We start from the raw sequence: 19,809 nt of genomic DNA on the forward strand, positions 1-19,809 counted from the left end.
CCCACCTCTGACTCGGTCAAATTCTGGTGATAACAGATAGCACATTACTCTCTCAAGAGCATGCCAATGATCATCTCCCGGGTTTGCTACAAACCAGCTAAATTTGCTCACAACAAACGATATGTCAGGTCTCATAGTGCAGGCTAAATACATGAGTGACCCAATAATTTCAGAGTATCTGAATTGATCTCTAGTTGACTTCTCATTATTTCTAAGCAACATACTATGATCATAAGGTGTGGGAGAAAATTTGCAATCAGCATAACCCAATATGCTCAACACCTTCTCAATATAATGAGATTGCACAAGTGTGAACCCGGCCATTATTTTCATTTATCAGCAGCTTGATGTTTAATAAAACATCAAATTTTCCAAGATCTTTCATCTCGAAACACTCTGATACGAAGGTGTTGACCTCCTCAATCACTTTGAGACCTGTCCTAAAACTTAGTATGTGATCCACATACAAACATAGGACAACTCTCTCGCCCCCACCATGGCGGCAGTACACACATTTACCTGCTTCATTTGTAACAAATCTCATAGATGTCAAAGTTCTTTCAAACTTCCCATCCCATTGTTTGGGAGCTTGTTTGAGGCCATACACAGATTTATTTAACTTACACATGTTTCTATCTTGACCTTCTAGTAGAAAACCATCAGGCCAATCCATGTAAATTTCCTTGTCCAACTCTCCATTTAGTAAATTCGTGTTAATGTTATTTTGATGAACGAGAAGACCATGTGAGGCAGCCAATGACAACAATACTCGAACTATGGTAAATCTAGCCACACGTTATCAAAGAAATCACCGCCTTCCTTTTCAGTATAGCCTTTAGCCGCACGCCGAGCTAGCTTTGCATTTCTCAATAGTATCAACAGATCAAAACTTCTTCTTAAGTACCCATTTATATCATATGTGTTTGCATCCATTAGGACGTTTAGTTAACTTCCAATTTTCATTAGCCAAGATGGAATCCATCTCTCTTTAAGTAGCTTCATTCTAGTAGTCTGCGTCAGGAGATGCAAGAGCTTCCGAAATGGAGGCGGGAGTATCATCACGAGGTACGTAATGAACTCATTGATAAAAGACTTTGTAGTCTTCTGTATTTTGCTCATTGTGGGCGCTTCATTGTCATCTTCATCAAAATATGAACTCTTATCATCAAATTCCTCACAAAACTTCATAGGAGTTCCAAGAATTGGATCAGATTCCCAATTAGAAAAGCTATGCACATCTCTCATAGCAAATATATACTCAAAAAATGTAGCATCTTTGGTTTTTGGTCCAATTAGATGGTACTAGCATTCATGTCATCCACTCCAGATTTCACCATAATAAATCTATAAGAAATGCTACAATTCATGGTTTTTGGTCCAACCTTTCGCTTCTTGTTGATTGGAAAAAATTCACTTTCACCAAACAACCCCAAGTCCGTAGGTAGGACAGTGTTGGCCTTTTATTTTCCCATTCCTCATATGGGGTAATCTATTTATTCTTAGTTGGAACACGGTTTAGGACATGGCACGAAGTCAATATATCCTCCCCAACCATTCCTTCGGTAAACCCGAAGTATCTTTTTTCCTTTCTGCAATCCCATTGGATTGTGGGGAATTGGGAGGCATCCTCTCATAGATTATACCATGTTCCGGATAAAATAAATTGAACTCATTAGAAAAGTACTCTCCACCACGATGGGACCAGACCCTTTTTATCTTTCTTTCAAGTTGATTTTGAACTTCAGTCTTATAGATTTTAAAGTAATCAAGAGCCTCATCTTTAGTTTACAGGAGATAGAGACATAACAATACCTAGTGGAATCATCACTCAAAGTCATAAAATATTTCTTTCCACCTCTTGTCAACTCACCATTCATTTCACATAGATATGAATGTATGAGCTCTAGGGGTGCCCAGTTTCTTACCTACGCAGGCTTGTGAGTCTTGCGGGGCTTCTTTGCTTGCACAAAAACATGACACTTGGAGCCTTTGACAAAGGTGAACTTTGGAATTAAAATCATATAGGAAAGCCACGACATACAACCGAAATTAATATGATTGAGTCGTGAATGTAAAAGATTAGTCTTATTAACACAAGTGCTTTTATGGTTCACAACATTATCATAGAAGTCATCCAAAGAGAAGTGAAACATGCCTTCACATTCATAACCCTTTCCAACAATAGTTCCACACTTATACAATACAAATTTATTGGAATCAAACACTAATTTAAACCCATCTTTAAGAAGATAGGAGACACTAACAAGATTCTTCCTGATAGAAGGGACATGTAGCACGCTCTTCGGTTGCACGATCTTGCCTAAAGTAAACTTCAGATCTACCGTGCTAACACCAAGAACAGTAGCATGTAACGCATTCCCCATCATGATAGAGGAACCTTGGGCCTGAGAAAAGATAAACATGGAGATGTCAGCACACACATGAACATTAGCACCCGTATCAACCCACCATTTTGTGGGCTGAAACACTGAAAGAAGAGTAGGTGATAAATTATTGTACCCTAAAGTTCCTTCCTTACTGTTGCTACCGATCATATTGACAGAATTTGAGTTATGTCCGGCCTAACTTTTCTTCCCCTTGCAGTGTGGATAACTATAATCCCAATGGCTCTTCTCGCCACACACCCAGCAAAGATCTTTGTTTTTTGTTTCCCCTTCTTGAAATTGGTGGTCTAGGTGACTCGCTTGTTCTTCTCCTTGAACTTGTGGGTATTTTCTGCATCATACTGGCAGCAACACGTCTCTCGGCTCCAACATTGTGTGTGTCTTTTGCCCTTGCCTTCTCTTAAAAAATCCAGAGAGCCAATGATATTCTTAACAAAAACTCATGCCTATGATGTTTCAGAGAAGTGGCGAAGTTCCTCCACGAAGGGGAAGCTTAGCGACAATGTATCATGCGACAAACTTGTCTGGTAGCACACACTGGAGGAGCTCGAGTTCCTTTGCCATTATTTGTAGCTCATGAGCATGTTCCACTACAGATCAATCTCAACCATGTTGTTTTCATTGAATTGCTCCACAGCATACAATTCACCTCCAGCATCAGCGGCACTGAAATTTGCGTCCAGTGCATCTTATAGTTCCTTCTCATTTCGGATGTGCAGAGAAGCATCAAACAACTTGTCTCCAAGCACACTTAGGATGGCACCCACAAAGAGTACGGTGGCCTCCCGAACTCTTTATCCTCATCAGGAGTAAGCAGATCTCTGGGAGTACCATCCGCAACTCGACGCACGCCCATAGCAATGACCCACAAGTAGGTCTTAATCTACCATCTTTTGAAATTAGAACCCGTAAACGGGATCGGTTTGGGTGCAGGAGCAAAACCGGACGGTGATAATTGCCTTAGCATATAAGATTTATGAATTGTTAAATGATTAGCCAATTTCCGAGTGAGTTTAATTACGGAAAGCAATATCACAGATGCACTAGCCTACACATCAGACTAAGCACATGCAACATATATAAATATGGAACAAACAGTAGCGCAAGATTTGGGATGAGGAGCACATAGTCACGAATGGGAAAGTCGCTCCAGCATCATCATGACCGTTGTTGATGCCGTCCATGATGTTGTAGACGCCAAATCTGTGGATGAAGCAGGAGAGAACTTGATGCTTTTTTTTTATAATATTTACCATAGTACTCCTAAGTCCTAATTAAGAATTCATACTCTCAACACGACAGGGCTATTGCATAATAAATAATCTGACATCGTGCAACAAGGATGAACGAATAATTACGTGGATGCGTTTATGGCTGAGTAGGAACTGGTAAAGAATCGGAGAACATTTTTGTTTCACTACAATCAATCATCAAGAAACAGAAGTTCTTTCTTTTGTGAATTATCTAGAAACAGAAGCCGCAAAGCAGGTACACAAACTCAATTCGGCTCCCATGTTCCTATATTACACTAACGTGATTGTCCGCGTTTTCAGCAACCTTACAAGATTAGAAGCCGATTCTGTTTTCATGTAATGTAACTCAAAAAGAAAACGATTTTGAAGTCCCCCGTCCCAGCAAGCCACCTCAACACATCATGTCGCAGTAACAAATAGAAACCTTTGGAAAAAAATTAAAATTTTAAAAACCTATAAACTATGATACCACTACTAGTATCTAACATGCCACAAAATTTCAAATCTACATACATAATACAAATCGAGATAAAAGATATACAGTTAAACACTGGATAGTACCAAGCTGATGACCAGGCTATAAAGCTAAAATCTTATTTGGAGCTAGCCACGATCAATCAAGAAGGGTAAGACGGACAATGTATGATTTTCCGTCCTGGGTTACACGAAATAAACCTTACTATCCGTCGCCACAGATGTAGCAAGTGGCAACATGCATACTAATTATACACATACAAAAAAAAGTTCTTGCTGTACACCAGAAGATATCATTGGCAAAACTGCTGCACCTCCAAGTTCTAATGAACTGCCAACCGCTGGAGATGATCCATGAAGACCTGGAAGCTTGCATCATCTGTGAATATGACATCCCCTCCAGGAGGCGGAGGGTTGTCAGAGTTATACGTCACAGATGGATTAAGCTTTGCCAGTAAGAATCGAGCCTGCAATTCCATAAATAAAGTAAAAGTAAATAAATTATATGAAATGCTGATCGTTTTTAATCTGGCACTGAGTATGCTTTGAAAACACTAACTGATCATCAGTGACTTATTAATTGCTATTCGCAGGCCAAATTTTGACCATCCCGTTCAAAAATTATTAAAACTGTGAGCATTTACTAAAATTTATATGTGATCTAAATCCACTGTAGTTGCAACTATCACTGCAGGTTCAGGAATTGCACTCCTGACCCCAAAGGTCATGTCCAATGCGATGCTTGCAACTTGCAAGGGAAGTTAGGGACTAAATTCCCAGCCATGTTGCCAGTGTGGGATGTTTCACGCTTCAGGGTTGGCATTGTCGCTAACGAGTCCAGCTTGTATAAATTATCTAAGCACCTTGTTGCATGGGAGGTACAAGCTCTTCCATGGGGGGTTTTGACATGAGATCGATTTTCCTCTATAAGAGTTCTTTTGCAGATTGCACTGACAGATTAAGTAGAAACAAATTACCTGAGAACCATATTGATCGCAGACAACCAAACGAGGCACAGGAAAGCGTTCCTTGATTATCGAATCAGCTTCCTCCTTGGGGTCACGCAACAATTTAGCAAACACCTGAACATTATACAAGATCAGCTTTTCGAGATGCCTGTTGCATATAGTACTATATTTAAAGCAGTTCACATGATTTTTCTTAACATGCATACTAATTATACACCATCAAATGCAAAATATCTAGCATTCATGTTTTCTATGAATTCTTCTTGGAAAAATTTTAGAAAAAATCCACAGATAAATTTTCCACAAACTTGCAATAAAGGCAACATGGAGCAGAAAAATTATTCTATTGTTATCATGGTTTTTGGGCAACGAAAATTTACCTCATGCCCTTCTTGATCTTGGTAACCAGCCTTTCGCCACTGTGCGATCGTTATCCCATGAAATACGACAATGGTAAAATAAGAATCCAACAAAAGGATCCTGTCAGGAGCAATTGCAGTTACATCCAATAGCACAGGCTCTGGTTCTGACTGAAATGAATATGATATAAGCGATGGCTGGATCATCACAACTGCATTCGCTACATTCTCTCTGTTTAACATCATCCTGAAATAAGCAGTTTCATCTGGACTATTATTGAAAACCTGCATCGGGTAATTAACTATGAGCAAAGAGAAATATAATTTCCACTTGATCTTTTAATCAGCATGACTCACTGAATTAGGGCAAAAAAAATGCTTTACCTGAACAAACTGAGAGCGTCTCAAGTTAAATATAAACTGCGGAAAAATTGATAGGCGCGGCGATAAACTGAAAGATGAAGGTGTTTCCTTCTGATAGTCTCCAAATTTCGAACATAAACTAATCAATGCTCGGTCAAGCCATCTTACAGGGTCAAAATCAACCTGAAAGAAACACCAACAACATGCTATAAAAAGAGGAATATAGCAAGCTTTACATATAGGAATAGTCAAAGATGGAACTCATGTCAGAACATGCAAGCAGCAACAATAACTGTGGCAGCAAATTATAACTGAAACTAATTGAGTGCTTGAGGAGCGAACTGTTTCCTTTATGGTCAAAGTTTGTTTCCTATGCAATGTATAAGAGGTTTCCTCTTAGAGCTCGTTTGGCTTCCATCATTTGGGGCTGGAATCAAGTGATTCATTTGTGATTCCGAGAAATAACCTTTGTTTGGCTGCCACGGAATTGGTATTATAATTCAGTTGAGAATTCCATGGATTTCATCCCATGCCTAACCTTAATTCCTCTTGGTACCCTGTCATCTCTGTAAATTTGCTGAATGAAATGATATCATCAATTTCATTTCTGCCAAATGAAACAAAATGATGGGTGCCAAACGAACTCTTAATGGTTTCATTTCTAACAAAGCATGTATGGCATGCCTACTTAGAAACTGAGTTTATGTATGTCATCCTTTTTAGACGATGTCTTCTTATAGAAGAAGTGGTTAAAGGAGAAATCTCAAGCATTATAATTGGAATGTACCGATCTAGTGTGACATCTAATCCAATGTAGGAAACCTTTTGATCCTCCTAGGCTCCTACTAATGTGGTGATTTCAATTTTCTTCACATCCTCAATCAATAAGATAATTTTTAGGATTGCTCTCTTTATCGGACTAAAGTATTGCCTCCAACCCAGCAAATGGACCAAGTAAATATTTCATAAAACTACAGAATAAATGAACAAACTAGCACAAACTACAAACTGTCAGACCAATTTCACAGAGCTACAGATTTAAGGATCATTTGTATCATGAAACTAATGGGCTGTAGGGTGTGTCCATATTTTTTTGAGAAAACGTGAAGGACCTTAGCATCTCATTTCATTGAACAGATAGGGTTGAGTTTACAGGCCTCCTAAGAGGTGAGTTACAGCATAGAAATAAAAAGCCCTAGTGTACGTCTCAGGTTGTCGGCAGAACACTCTCAAACCAAGTGCGCCGGCCTGCGCCCAGAGGGCTGCCTCGTCCTTGATCGCGGACATGATTTTTCTGAAGGAGGGTCGTGCCCCTTGAAAGACACAAGCATTCCGGTGTTTCCAGAGCATCCAGGGCACGAGCAGTGCAGTGGTGCCTAGGCCTTTGCGCAGTGGCTTCGGGGTTGCCAGGTTTCACAGCGACAAGCCAGTCGATCAGAGAAGTATCAGCGTTGCTTGGGGGCCTACAGGTCATCCGAAGCCAGGACAAAACTTTGTGCCAACCCTGCTTGGAGAATGGGCATTCGATGAGCAGGTGGCACATGGTCTCTGGCTCCTGGTCACAGAGCATGCAGCGAGGGGCGGATCCAGGATTTGACCATAGGGGGGGGCCGAGATGCGCTGGCCTGACAGGAACTAGTGTTTTTTTTGCAACTGTACACACCAATACTTTGTTTGATTTTTTTCACATATATATAATAAATACAATGACACAATTTTTACAACAATAGGTTCAAATTCAGCTTTATGATTGCTTACAAGATCGTGCTAGTTAATACCTCGTAATGGTGCTGATATAAGTCTAAGCAGAATCTGAATTTTTAGGGCACAAGGATCCAAGGTGACTCACAAAAAGCAATAAGTTATGTTGGTGTTTTTTCTCTTCATGTTTTATCTAAAAGAAGTCTAACTAAATTAAAGAAAAGATAAAATTGGATCTCTAACTCTTATCTAAAAGATTAGAAACAAATGTGTTATCCATTATTACAACATTAAACTAGAAAAACATTACGGTCATACCCTGGCAAATAATCTATTGGTGAATTCACTCGACGATACGGCATGCGGCAAGCCGACAGCGGTAGACGCCGCAGCATCGCTGAGTGCCTGAGTTATGATGCGGAAGAGGAGAAGGACAATCTCAGTAGCAGCCTCTTCCGGACGGTCAGTAACAGCGAGAGGTATGGTTGATACTTCCATAGCTTGCACGGGTGGAGGTGGCGGCGATCGATCATCTAGTAATACTATTAGAGGAAACAGACCGCTAAGGGTTCTAAGGGTCTGTTTGTTTGGGCTGCAGCTTTTGAAAAGCAGCTGTAGCTGGTGAGCTGTGAAAAAGCAGCTGTGGGAAGCAGCTGTGAGAAGCAGATATTTGATGTTTGGTAGAAGTGCTTTTAATGGCAGCTGCAGCTGTTATGAAGGATGAAATCTCTAAAATGCCCTTGAATCTCTGAAAGATGTATAAATGCCGATTTGAAACAAGTTAGCTATTTTTAACTGTTGTATTACATAATTACTATGTATAAGAGCTGAATTACCTCAATTATCTATTTAACTAAAATATATTATGAACGCGCTTTGTATTGGAATAATTTGGTTAAAATTTATTTGGGATTTTGGCTTTTGACTTATAAAACGAATTATTTGTGACAACTATATTTGGAGTACAAGTTTCTCATGCCTGCAATATATTACAATACGTGTCCATACGAAACCCAAAAAGGTTACACATTATCTGAGCAAAGTTTCTCATTACTCCGATATTTTGAACATATTGTGTAAGTAGGTTATAATCACAAAAATAATTATCGTTGGTATTACCAAATACTATTGACCAACAGATCCGAAGCATTCAGATCTGATTTTTTCTAGAATACATACATACATCGAACACATACATGGGCACAGCGCAAGTGTGCACATCCACCAAGAATACAGGAATCACTGCATCGCACAACATCCAGCGGCCGGTAACCGGAGGAGCTACGAGTATGCTACACAGACAGGCACGAATTTGCACAGGTAAACAACACTTCAGAATACAACCGGGGACGGCGGCGGCGGCGAGGACAACCGGGGACGGCGGCGGCGGCGAGGACGGCCGAGCGGCGGCCGGGGCACGCTGGAGGCGGGGAACGGTGGCGAGGACGGGGAGCGACAGCGGCGGCGAGGACGGCCGGGAACGGCGAACGGCGGGGACGAGCTCCACCCGCCACGGCGAGCGGTGAAGAAGAGTGCAGCAGGAACGGCGCGGGGAGGAGTCCATGTACGTCGGCGGCCAAGAACGGCGGCAGGGGCGGGGGACAGCTGCAGCGGCGGCTAACCCTAATCCTCTGCCATGCCCCAGAGGACGAACGGGAGAAGAGAAGGGGATGGAAACGGGCGGGTTGGGCGGGTTGGGATAGGGAGTGGCAGTTTTTTTGTAAATAATCTCAAGGATAGGGGGCACTTCCGTCCGCTTCAACTCGGGAAGCAGCAAAAGCTGAGGAAAGCACCTCTCGACTAGCTTCCCATCTCGCTCGCTTAGTTCATTTCCTCCCAGCGCTTTTACGCAGCGCTTTTTCATTTTGGGTCGTTTGTTTGGGCTTCCGCTTTTGGACCCAAAAGCAGAAGCAGAAGCCCAAACAAACAGGGCCTAACCACTCCATGCCTCAGATACGCTGATCTACAGGACGCTGAGTAGATCGTGTGGCAGTTAGCCTAAGTCAATCCATGTGCTAGTTGGGCTCTGGCCTCTGGGACATGTGGCAGCAAGGCTTTTAGTTAAATGGCCGTATAAAAATCTAAGTAGCAATGTAATTAGTAATGGCCACTGTTTGTTCATGGGGGTGGCCGATCATTGGGGGTGGCCAGGCCCCCGCTTGCCCCGCCTTGGATCCGCCCCTGATGCAGCGAGGATGATGTTGTAGGCCATGGCGTTCAAGACGATCTGCCGTCCAGCAACGATCTTGGAAGGCCAGCCACTCGAAGAACTTCACCCGCGGTGGTGCCCAGGCTTTCTAGATGTGTTTCCAAGCCGGGCAAGCTAGCGAGCCGTGGAACTTGGCCAGTGTATGCCGACCGTGCCATGTAGGTGCCGCTGGCAGTCCATCGCCAAAGAAGGTGGTCAGGCTCGGACCTGAGAGTAGTCCCTCGATCATCTGCCGAGCAGAAGGTACTGGCCTATCTCCTGAATTCTCAGGATGCGTCCATATCCCCACCCGGTCTGACCACCGGCTCACATAGGTCAAAATTACAAAACCATGGACTCCACGCACCACGTCAAATCGCTTGACTACCAATCCAACTGAACGAGTGTCAGCATGGAGCTGGTCCACGACTCATAGTTTTGTGATACAAGTTGGCCCTAAATCTGTGGTTCTGCAAAATGGCCCTTAAATCTGTACACTTGTTATTAGACCTGGAGTTTTGCTAAATTTACTTGAACAATAAGCAAACTCTAATTATATTAGATTAAACTTTTTTTTGACTATTTACTGTAAGGCAAAAGCCACACAGCCCAATTTTTTTTGGGGGAGTTGAGTTGGAAGCCGTGGGAAGCACCTCTCGAGGTACTTTTTCTTGTCTGGCTGTTTCGTGGGTGGCTTGGCAAAGCCCACAACAAAGCCGATCCCTTTGTTTTGATTGGGTCAGCGGTGGAGCCACACCTGAGCTGTGTAGTCAAATGAGAACACAGTTTTTCAACAATATAAGCTGGAAGTGTGCAAAAAAGAATTAAAAATGGGATTTCTATTTTCGTGCCCTCAGGTCCTTAGTTGTACTTAGTTTTCCCCAGCTCCTTAGTTTTTCCTCAGTTTTCCCCAAGCCCTTGTCTGAAACCGAAGGAGTAGCTCGGATAGGAGGATTCCCATTTAGTTGACCGTTCCGTGCTGACGTGTCGCGTGGGGCTGGTAGAAAGGGACCGCGTGAGACAGGACGAGACCGCGTTTGGTTGTACGTGAGAGCTCGGTTTTGTCTCTCTCGGCCCAAATTGGCTTTTTTCAGAGCGCTTTTTTCCCCTCTCTCACTTCTCTCTTTTCACCAAATTAGTATCAAATCTAGAGAAGCTTCTATTTCTGTCTTTCTTCAATGATTGTTGCCTTTTGGCCCTCGTTTTTTGGCCAATATGGTAACAAATCTAGTAGCAAATCTAGAAGCTAGTATAGGATAAATTCACAACAACATAATAAATCCAGAAAACTAAGTATAATACATAAAATTCATACAACAGCCAATGACGATGTTAATGTTCACGACAAACTAAACTGAAATAATACAAGACGCAATGTATGACCAACATGAAGATTAGGATACCCCAGGATGAATGAATCTGTTCTTCATTCAGCATATATTTCTTCGTCGCTCCATTCTCTGATCTGAAGGAAATATTCATTGAACTCCTTCCGTCTGCAGTGTGCAGCCAATACATCCTCCAAACGGTATGGCCTTTATTCATTTCTCAGCCGTAGTTTCCTAATCTATCCACACGTAGTGGCGACTCATCTCAGGCATTTATATCATCAAAGTACTATCTGATATAGCCCAAATCCGCGTAGTAGATGCAGCCAGGTCGAAGTGTCGGGTGCACTCTGGTGTCGACGGAGAGACGGAGATACAGCGGATATAATGGACGAAGAAGGCAGGACTGCCAATGTTACTGACAGCATGGAGAGAGCGGCTCTCAGTGTCCACACGGTACACCAATGGTTGACCTTCCTCCAAATGCCTGTTGTCACTGCCGCCGCCCAACAACACAAGCAGCATATCACCATCCGACTTCACAAGGTAGAACTTGTCATTTCCAAGTTCTAGAAATGAAAATAGTGTCTCCATGTTGATAGTGCTCGCAACTGGACATTGTTGGTGCACACTAATTTTCCAAACTCAAAATTGTTCATAGCTATTGCATACAATTCACCATTGAACGGGGTAATGCAACGCAGAGAATGGTGCTCGATCGAAAATCTTCCTTCTCCCCAATCTTCATCTACACCCTTAGTTGGAGTGCTCTCATCGACCCAAGCAATTTCCGACGGGTAATCTGTGGAAACGAAGACCATAGTCGGAGACTTCATTACAGCGACTGACTCCAGAATAACAGATGGCATATGCACCTCAAACATAGTGTTCAATGTCTTTGTGAGTGAGTTCAAAAGCCGTATCTTGTGCGGCTAGTTCTTCAGGGCAAGCACGATGACGCCACGGCAAAAACCGACGAAGTAGTATCTAAAATATAATGATGAAGATAACATTCAGCACTAAGATGTTTACGATCGAAAATAAAAATAGATTAACTCTATAGATATGGAGGAATTTGAACCTTGCATGAACTTCCGTTAGATCGATGGTGACGTAGCGGGATGTGCGGAGGTGGAGGAAGGTGAACTCAACGGCGCGTGGAAGGGTGTGTTCTACCATGATCCATTCGTGCAGGTGCACGTCGGGCTCAGGTAAATCTGAGCGCCAATTTCTACAAAGTTGCCTCAAAGCAGAGTAGGTGTCCACGTACTCCTCGTTCGCCAGTAAGCAGTCGCCGATCTTGTGAAGTTGTCCATCGCCAGTAAGCAGCCTCAAAGTAGTTCCGTGAACTGGGCCTCTCTCATGGCTGACGGACCACTTCACAAGATCGGCGACTGGCGAACGAGGAGTACGTGGACACCTACTCTGCTTTGAGGCAAGTTTGTAGAAATTGGCGCTCAAGTTTACCTGAGCCCGACGTGCACCTGCACGAATGGATCATGGTATAACACGCCCTTCCACGCGCCGCTGAGTTCACCTTCCTCCACCTCCGCACATCCCGCTACGTCACCATCGATATAACGGAAGTTCATGCAAGGTTCAAATTCCTCCATATCTATAGAGTTAATCTATTTTTATTTTCAATCGTAAACATCTTAGTGTTGAATGTTATCTTCATCAATATATTTTAGATACTACTTCGTTGGCTTTTGCCGTGGCGTCATCGTGCTTGCCCTGAAGAATCAGCCGCACAAGATACGGCTTCTGAACCCACTCACAAAGACATTGAACACTATGTTTGAGGCGCAGATGCCATGTGTTATTATGGAGTCAGTCGTTGTAATGAAGTCCCCGACTATGGTCTTCGTTTCCACAGATTACCCGGCGGAAATTGCTTGGGTCGATGAGAGCACTCCAACTATAAGGGTATAGATGAAGATTGGGGAGAAGGAAGATTTTTGATCGAGAACCATTCTCTGCGTTGCATTACCCCGTTCAATGGTGAATTGTATGCAATAGCTATGAACAATTTTGAGTTCGGAAAATTAGTGTGCACCAACAATGTCCAGTTGGAGCAGCGCGCAAGCATTGTCAACATGGAGACACTACTTTTATTTCCAGAACTTGGAAATGACAAGTTCTACCTTGTGAAGTCGGATGGTGATCTCACGTTGTGTTGTTGGGCGGCGGCAATGACAATGTGCATTTGGAGGAAGGTCAACCATTGGTGTACCGTGTGGACACCGAGAGCCGCTCTCTCCATGCCATCGTAACATTGGCGATCATGCCTTCTTCGTCCATTATATCCGGTGTATCTCCATCGACACCTGAGTGCACCCGACACTTCGACTCGGTCGCATCTAGTACGCGGATTTGGGTTATATCGGAGAGTACTTTGATGATATAAAGAACCGAGATGAGTGGCCGATGACGTGTGGATAGATTAGGAAACTACGATCGAGAAATGAACAAAGGCCATAACGTTTGGAGGATGTTGATCGCACACCGCAGTACGAATGAGTTCAATGAATATTTCCTTCGATCACGTAATGGAGCGACGAAGAAATATATGCTCGAATGAAGAACAAATTCATTCATCCTGGGGTATCCTAATCTTCATGTTGGCCATACATTGCGTCTTGTATTATTTTCATCTTAGTTTGTCGTGAATATTAACATCGTTATTGGCTGCTTTTGGCTGCTGTATGCAGTTTATGTATTATACTTAGTTTTCTGGATTTATTATGCTGCTGTGAATTTATCCTATCCTAGCTTCTAGATTTGCTACTAGATTTATTACCATATAGGGCAAAAAAAGAGGGCTAAAAGGCAACAATCACCGAAGAAAGACAGAAATAGAAGCTTCTCTAGATTTGATACTAATTTGGTGAAAAAAGAGAGAACTGTGCGAGAGGGGAAAAAGGCGCTCTGAAAAATGACTATTTGGGCAGAGAGAGACAGAACCGAGCTCTCACGTACAACCAAACGCGGTCTCGTCCTGTCCCACGTGGTCCCTTTCTACCAGCCCCACGCGACACGGCCCCACACGTCAGCACGGAAGTCAACTAAACAAGAATCCTCCCGTCCGAGCTCCTTCTGAGGGTTTGGGAAAACTGTGGAAAAACTAAGGAGCTGGGAAAAACTGAGTACAACTAAGGACCTGAGGGCACGAAAATAAAAATCCCATTAAAAATTTATACAAACACATGTATTTGACTACACAGCATTAAGCTGACAACACAGAGTTGTTATCCTGGCTCCGCCAATGGATTTGGTGGCTTATTTCCGTGGAAAGCCAGTAGAAGCACAAACAAAGAGGCCCTTAATTCTGTATTCTTAATTCCACAAGTCTAAGCACATATAATGTTTATAGGTCTGACTTGACTTACCCCTAAGTCACAAACTCTTGTGCAGGACCTGGGTCAGTATGAAATAATGAAACTGGGTTTAACACATTTTTCTACAAGCAAACCGTAAATTTGCCACGAACAATCCTAACAGAAAAGGAAGGCTGTTGTATATATATCGCATAAACAGAAGATATGCAAGGCTGAATTTCATGCTTCCAAAATTTTTATGATGCTATATTTGATCTCCAAAACATAAAGGATGGTCTGTCATGGCCACATTAAGTGTTGAAACAATTTAAGGAGAGTAACAGGCTACCAGAAAGTACCTCAGCTTCCATCTTGAATGAGACCAAGCGTGCCATGACTGCTGCTGCTGCCTCTTGATCGAAGCCAGTTATTAGCTCCTACAGCACATGAAATAATCCAATAAGTAACAATATTGCATTGCTTTTCTTTCTAAAAGGATTGAGGAAACACTGAAACACTGGGTAGGGTAACACAATGAAATGGGTTCAGTAGAATTGTTCAGCTAACTAAATTCTGAGAAATGGGTACAACGAAAGGAGAAAACATTTAAAAGAAAAAAAAAACTCATCAAGGTGCACGAAGTAAAACTTACCTGCACACTGCCAGAACCAGCAACCCATCTTCTCAAAATTGTAGTCGATCGCAATCTCATCTGGCCATCATGATGCTGATAACTGCATGTGGCACCTCCAAGTCAGACACATATACTTCTGCAACAGTATCAACTGTTCAACAAGGAGATGGAAGGGGGATAGCAGATTCCATACTAGGTTAAGAATTGGAAGTAGAACTCATTTTTCGATTGATCGGTTGTGTCTGGGGCATCTTTTCTGACAATATCAAATACTAGGCATAGTGATGTTTTCTTGTCTAGACCACACATCTTCCAAGCGCTAGTGTTCCCCTGACCTACCACTGTATCTGAGGATAGAGGACTTTTCTGCAGAAGCAGCAACATGCCAAAAGACTAATAAGTACAGAATACAGCCATCATTCTAAAACAGTAACATGTAACTAAGCACATACTGTACCTTCTCAAGGGAAGTACAAGGTCCAATGATGCCTTGAATTTTGACATCCTTGGAGCAGTTGATCTCAAATATACCGCTGCAAAAATAATGTAAATACATAAACAGATGGTTCAATAACAAAGCTGTACTGCGGCAGGTTACTCGGTGGCATTAATGTATTTTACACCCTTGAAACTGCCGTTTCATGTATGACGAACCTATGTGGATGATTAGAACGAAGTATATGTATCACACAAGCACTTTTGTCTCGAGAAACATAGTCAATTAGTGCATCAGAATTCAAAATTAAATCCCAATCAGTACTGGGGAGCACTAAACTTATCTATGATGGTCATAGATGCCTTTGAAAATAAATTAAAAGCAGCAACTGACAATACTGGTTGCAGTAAAAATAGAGTCAAAGCAATTCCCAAAATATATTTGCAGAGAAGACAAACCAAACATAAATATGCTACATGCAGCTAAACCAAGCAGGCAGAAGAGTATCTTTACTTGAACGATAAGCCAAGGTCATTATCGCTTGACTGAAAAATGCGTCTAAGTGAATCTTTGAAAACAGAATGGCCAAAACTTTCTGCAAGCACAACTATTCCCCCAGTTCTCTCCACTGCAACCTTCATCTCGGCAACACCAACCTGAGGAATTAGAATATATTATTAACCATATCAAGGCGGCTGTGCATAGACATTGGAAGATCATGCATAAGTTAACAGTGCGCTAACAATAGATTTTCGCTGACATTTGGCCTTATACTTTTTTTTGACAAATCCTATTGCATAAGCACTTTAGATAGTTACCAAAAGAAGGTGGTTTGTACATTATCAGTGACTTGTCAGTTCTACTCAGAATGGGTCGCCATTCCTCTATGTATTCTCTACTCTCTTAGCTGGTAAAATTTGCCAAAGTTTATCTAACAAATCGGGTTAAGAGAAGTTTACATTATGAGATTAGGTGCATCCACCTGAATTCTGAAATAACAGTATCTTGCAGTCATGGAACTTCCAAGACAATAAAGGCTTGCAGTAGTATCAATTTAGTGACTGAAATAGCATCATACACAATCATAATAAAAATCATGGGACTTCCAAGACAAAAAAAAAAATGCTTACACAAATAGTTTCAAGGCAATAAATGCTTCACCTAATATTTTTCACATTATGGTGAGACAAGCATGCTTATGCGGTAGCAGTGTATGTATGAATGATACACAGCAACACTGGTTCAAGTCTACTACATTGGCAGTGACCGAAACAGAGAAAATAAACAGTATTCTCATTATCAAATTAATGCCTGTTCTTGACGAAGAAAAGGTGATATGGATAATCTATACAACAAAGGGCAGGGGACAAACCTGATCAAGTGCACATGCAAATAGATCAAGCACATGCCCTTGATGCACAAGCTGACTTGCAATCCCCTCGTAGAACTTAACAGCTTTGTTATAAAGTGGAGCAGAACCTTTATCGAGGTCTTTGTGTGAACGAATTGGCTCTGATAAGGGCTTAGATATTATCTGACATTACACAAAAAAATATCATCAGAATGTATTAATGTATCAAGCTATTTTCTAAGGAAAACCCAGGTTCTGTATCATGCTATTTCCCAAGGATAACCCCAACTTCTCAACAAACAAAAAATCTCCAAACTGGAGTATTACCACAAAAAATGTTGCATACTCTTATTCCCTGGAACTTACTTTATCAGAAAAGGCACCATAATTTTAAATGAGTTATGAGCTAACTTAAGTACAAAAGTTGGGTCAGCTTCACTACAGAGAATACATAAGAAACTATCCCTGGAACAGCAAAGCACAGAGCAAGTGAGCAAACCACAAACATCCATCACATGGACTCTAAATACATAATACCTGGGTATGTCCATCACATATCAACATCAAGGTTTCATCTTTGTTTTACACTAAAAGGATCAACCTAGGTAATAACTCAGCATGGGGTCGTCCAAGGTCTATATTGAACTTATTACTTTAATAAAGCAGCTAAACTAGCTAGTTGGGACTAACTCACAACTATTAGTAAGCACACGAGCTGAACTGAGCAAGGGACAAGGGTGTTAGAAATACTCCAAAGCATGCTAAGAAATGTTGAATAATTATTGCTGGGGGTAGGGACATGTTTCTGCCCTTATCACTGTGGCATGACCAGAACACGGAGGGTTGTACATGTACAACATCAACAAAGAAGAAAATAAGATGTGATATTCGTTGCAGAAATGACTTACAGAACCAGGTCCCTCTGTAGACGGACCACCTATAAATGCCATAATTCTAGCACCTGATCCAGGTACACAAACCCCCAACAGACCGGCTGCAACACTTAACGCAGCACCAGTGCATCTTGATGCTCGCTGATCAGCAGAAACAGGCCACGGGTCCTTTTGCAGTTCTTCTATAACCTGCAGAAATAGAAAACAAACATCAACAATTTGCAACTGATTTTTTTTCCAAAAATATTATTTTGCGATAGAGAAATAATAAATATTGCATTAGAGACCTAAAATTTGCTCAAGTTCCTGGATAAGTAAGGAGAGTTCTTAACTGAATTCAACATAAACTCGCACTCAGAAGCAGGCAACAGGAACCTAGCAATACTTTCTGCTGAAAGACCATCCCTTGCGCCAGCAATCACACCTGTTTTTGGTTTTGTTTTCCCTGCAAAGAAACCCATTTGCTCAAGAATTTGATCCTTGGTAACCTCCTTTGTCCCCCTGAACACATATGACTTAGGCAACAAGCCAAAACCCAATTCATGCACCTACATGGATCAGCATGTATTCCTATCAATTTTTTGATCAGAAGATTAAGCAGTGAAATAATTATGAGAGAAAGGCGAATATAACCTGCACATATGTCCCGAAAGTTATAAATCCAACGAGGGAATGGTCCGGCAATAGCTCAACAGCTTGCGCTAGAGCAGACTTCAGATAGCCAATTTCCTCCTCAATTATGCAAGTGTCAACAACAAAGAGGAAGACTGGTGGCGATACAGGCCCTGTTTCGGCAGTGGCCACATACTCAACAGTAGCATATTGAGGATACAGTTCGGTAGGTAGGTTGGTTGGCGAAACAGAAGAGTATTGCTGGGGGAAGTGGTTGCGGTGAAAGCAGAATGGGCAGAGCCACAATTTTGAATTGAAGTCGACCATCGAGAAGGGGTTGAGGATGGAACGGCAGATGCGGCAGCGGAGGGGAGCATAAGGAAGAACAGGAATTTCGGTGTTCGGGTTGAGAGGAGTATATATGGCAGAAACAGGGACAACACAGTTAGCAGCATCCTGCTTGGTGCCCGGTATGACATTCCAGGTCATCCTTACCCCATCTTGCATCTCGAGTTGCAGGAACTCGGCCATTCTCTGTGATCAGGCTCTACCTGAAGCACGAGGCTGTCTGATCTGCATGACAATTAATAACCAATTAATATACTAGGACTTAAACAGGCACAGCACGAGGCTGTCTGAACTGCATGACAATTAATAATAACCAATTAATAGCGGACTTAAACAGGCACGTGTGGGCCAGTTAAACCCCCAAATTTCTGGGAAATCAAGGTCCTAGAACAGTCCAATCGAATTCGCGAGTAAATGGATGGATCAAAATCGAAGCATCTTGTCTTGGAAAAAGATGACCGAATCAGACCAACCTCAAGCTAAGTTAGGGTTCGCGTAGCGGCAGATATCAAGCTGGGCTCCTGCCCGGCGGGCGACGGCCCAATAGAGAGAAGCGGGGAAGATAGTACCTTCGCCGTCGAGGTGGCGAGTCTTCGGCCAGCGCAGGCCTGCGCTGTACTTCTCTTCCCCGGCGGCGGCGACGAGAGGTATTTCCGCGGCGCTGGAGTCGGAAGCGGGGGAGCTGGGGTTCTGACCCGTTCTGGGTCTATTGGGCAGGAACGGAGAAACCCCAAAAACTACACCAAGTGAAGATACTTTTTTCTATCCCCATTTTTTCACAAACTGAGCAATCAATACAAATCAGCTCGTGAATTTCATTTTTTTAACAAATCGTGTTTAAATTCGTAATATTGATATGAAAGGATGTTTGGAGAATGGTTAGAGCATAGTAACTTTGTTCGGCAAGGACATCTAAGGAGTAAAATACATGATGCGTACCCAAACTTTGCAACCCTGCAGCCTCTGTCACCATCCTCAACCATACTCAGGAATACACGTTTTACGGTAATTGAATACGGCTGGGTGTCTCATCGATGGTCACTATGTGTCGACACGCGTTGTATTCTAGCTGTTGGCACGCATTTGAGCCTGCTGGCAGTCACGGGAGGGGTCGAGTCAAAGATTGGAGAAGGTGGAGGGGTAACATGCTAAACCGACGTAACTACCATACCCTCCATC

At 42.4% G+C, this 19,809-nt stretch overlaps 1 protein-coding gene across 1 annotated transcript; it reads right to left on the reverse strand.

Moving 5' to 3' along the window:
* Positions 1 to 4,238: 4,238 nt before the first annotated feature.
* LOC124685910 (protein transport protein SEC23-like) lies at positions 4,239 to 19,342 on the reverse strand. Its single transcript, XM_047219935.1, has 14 exons — positions 19,200 to 19,342; positions 18,304 to 18,855; positions 18,003 to 18,218; positions 17,686 to 17,859; positions 16,799 to 16,960; positions 15,940 to 16,082; positions 15,448 to 15,523; positions 15,184 to 15,356; positions 15,009 to 15,090; positions 14,716 to 14,793; positions 5,844 to 6,005; positions 5,481 to 5,744; positions 5,110 to 5,214; positions 4,239 to 4,599 (listed from the first exon to the last, which is right to left on the reverse strand). Exons 2-14 carry the CDS (start codon positions 18,811 to 18,813, stop codon positions 4,456 to 4,458), a joined length of 2,289 nt encoding a protein of 762 aa, XP_047075891.1. The 5' UTR covers positions 18,814 to 18,855; positions 19,200 to 19,342; the 3' UTR covers positions 4,239 to 4,455.
* Between the last annotated feature and the right edge of the window lie 467 nt (positions 19,343 to 19,809).

The sequence above is a fragment of the Lolium rigidum genome, chromosome 1, assembly GCF_022539505.1.
Source record: "Lolium rigidum isolate FL_2022 chromosome 1, APGP_CSIRO_Lrig_0.1, whole genome shotgun sequence".
Lineage (NCBI taxonomy): Eukaryota > Viridiplantae > Streptophyta > Magnoliopsida > Poales > Poaceae > Lolium > Lolium rigidum.

What these genes read in the sequence shown, in the direction of transcription:
- LOC124685910 (XM_047219935.1), bottom strand. Translation starts at nt 18,813, where the DNA reads ATGGCCGAGTTCCTGCAACTCGAGATGCAAGATGGGGTAAGGATGACC. An exon ending in GCGAGTTTATGTTGAATTCA is followed by an intron (nt 17,860 to 18,002) that starts GTTAAGAACTCT and finishes CTATTTCTGCAG; the next exon opens with GTTATAGAAGAACTGCAAAA. An exon ending in TACTTCCAATTCTTAACCTA is followed by an intron (nt 15,091 to 15,183) that starts GTATGGAATCTG and finishes TGCCACATGCAG; the next exon opens with TTATCAGCATCATGATGGCC.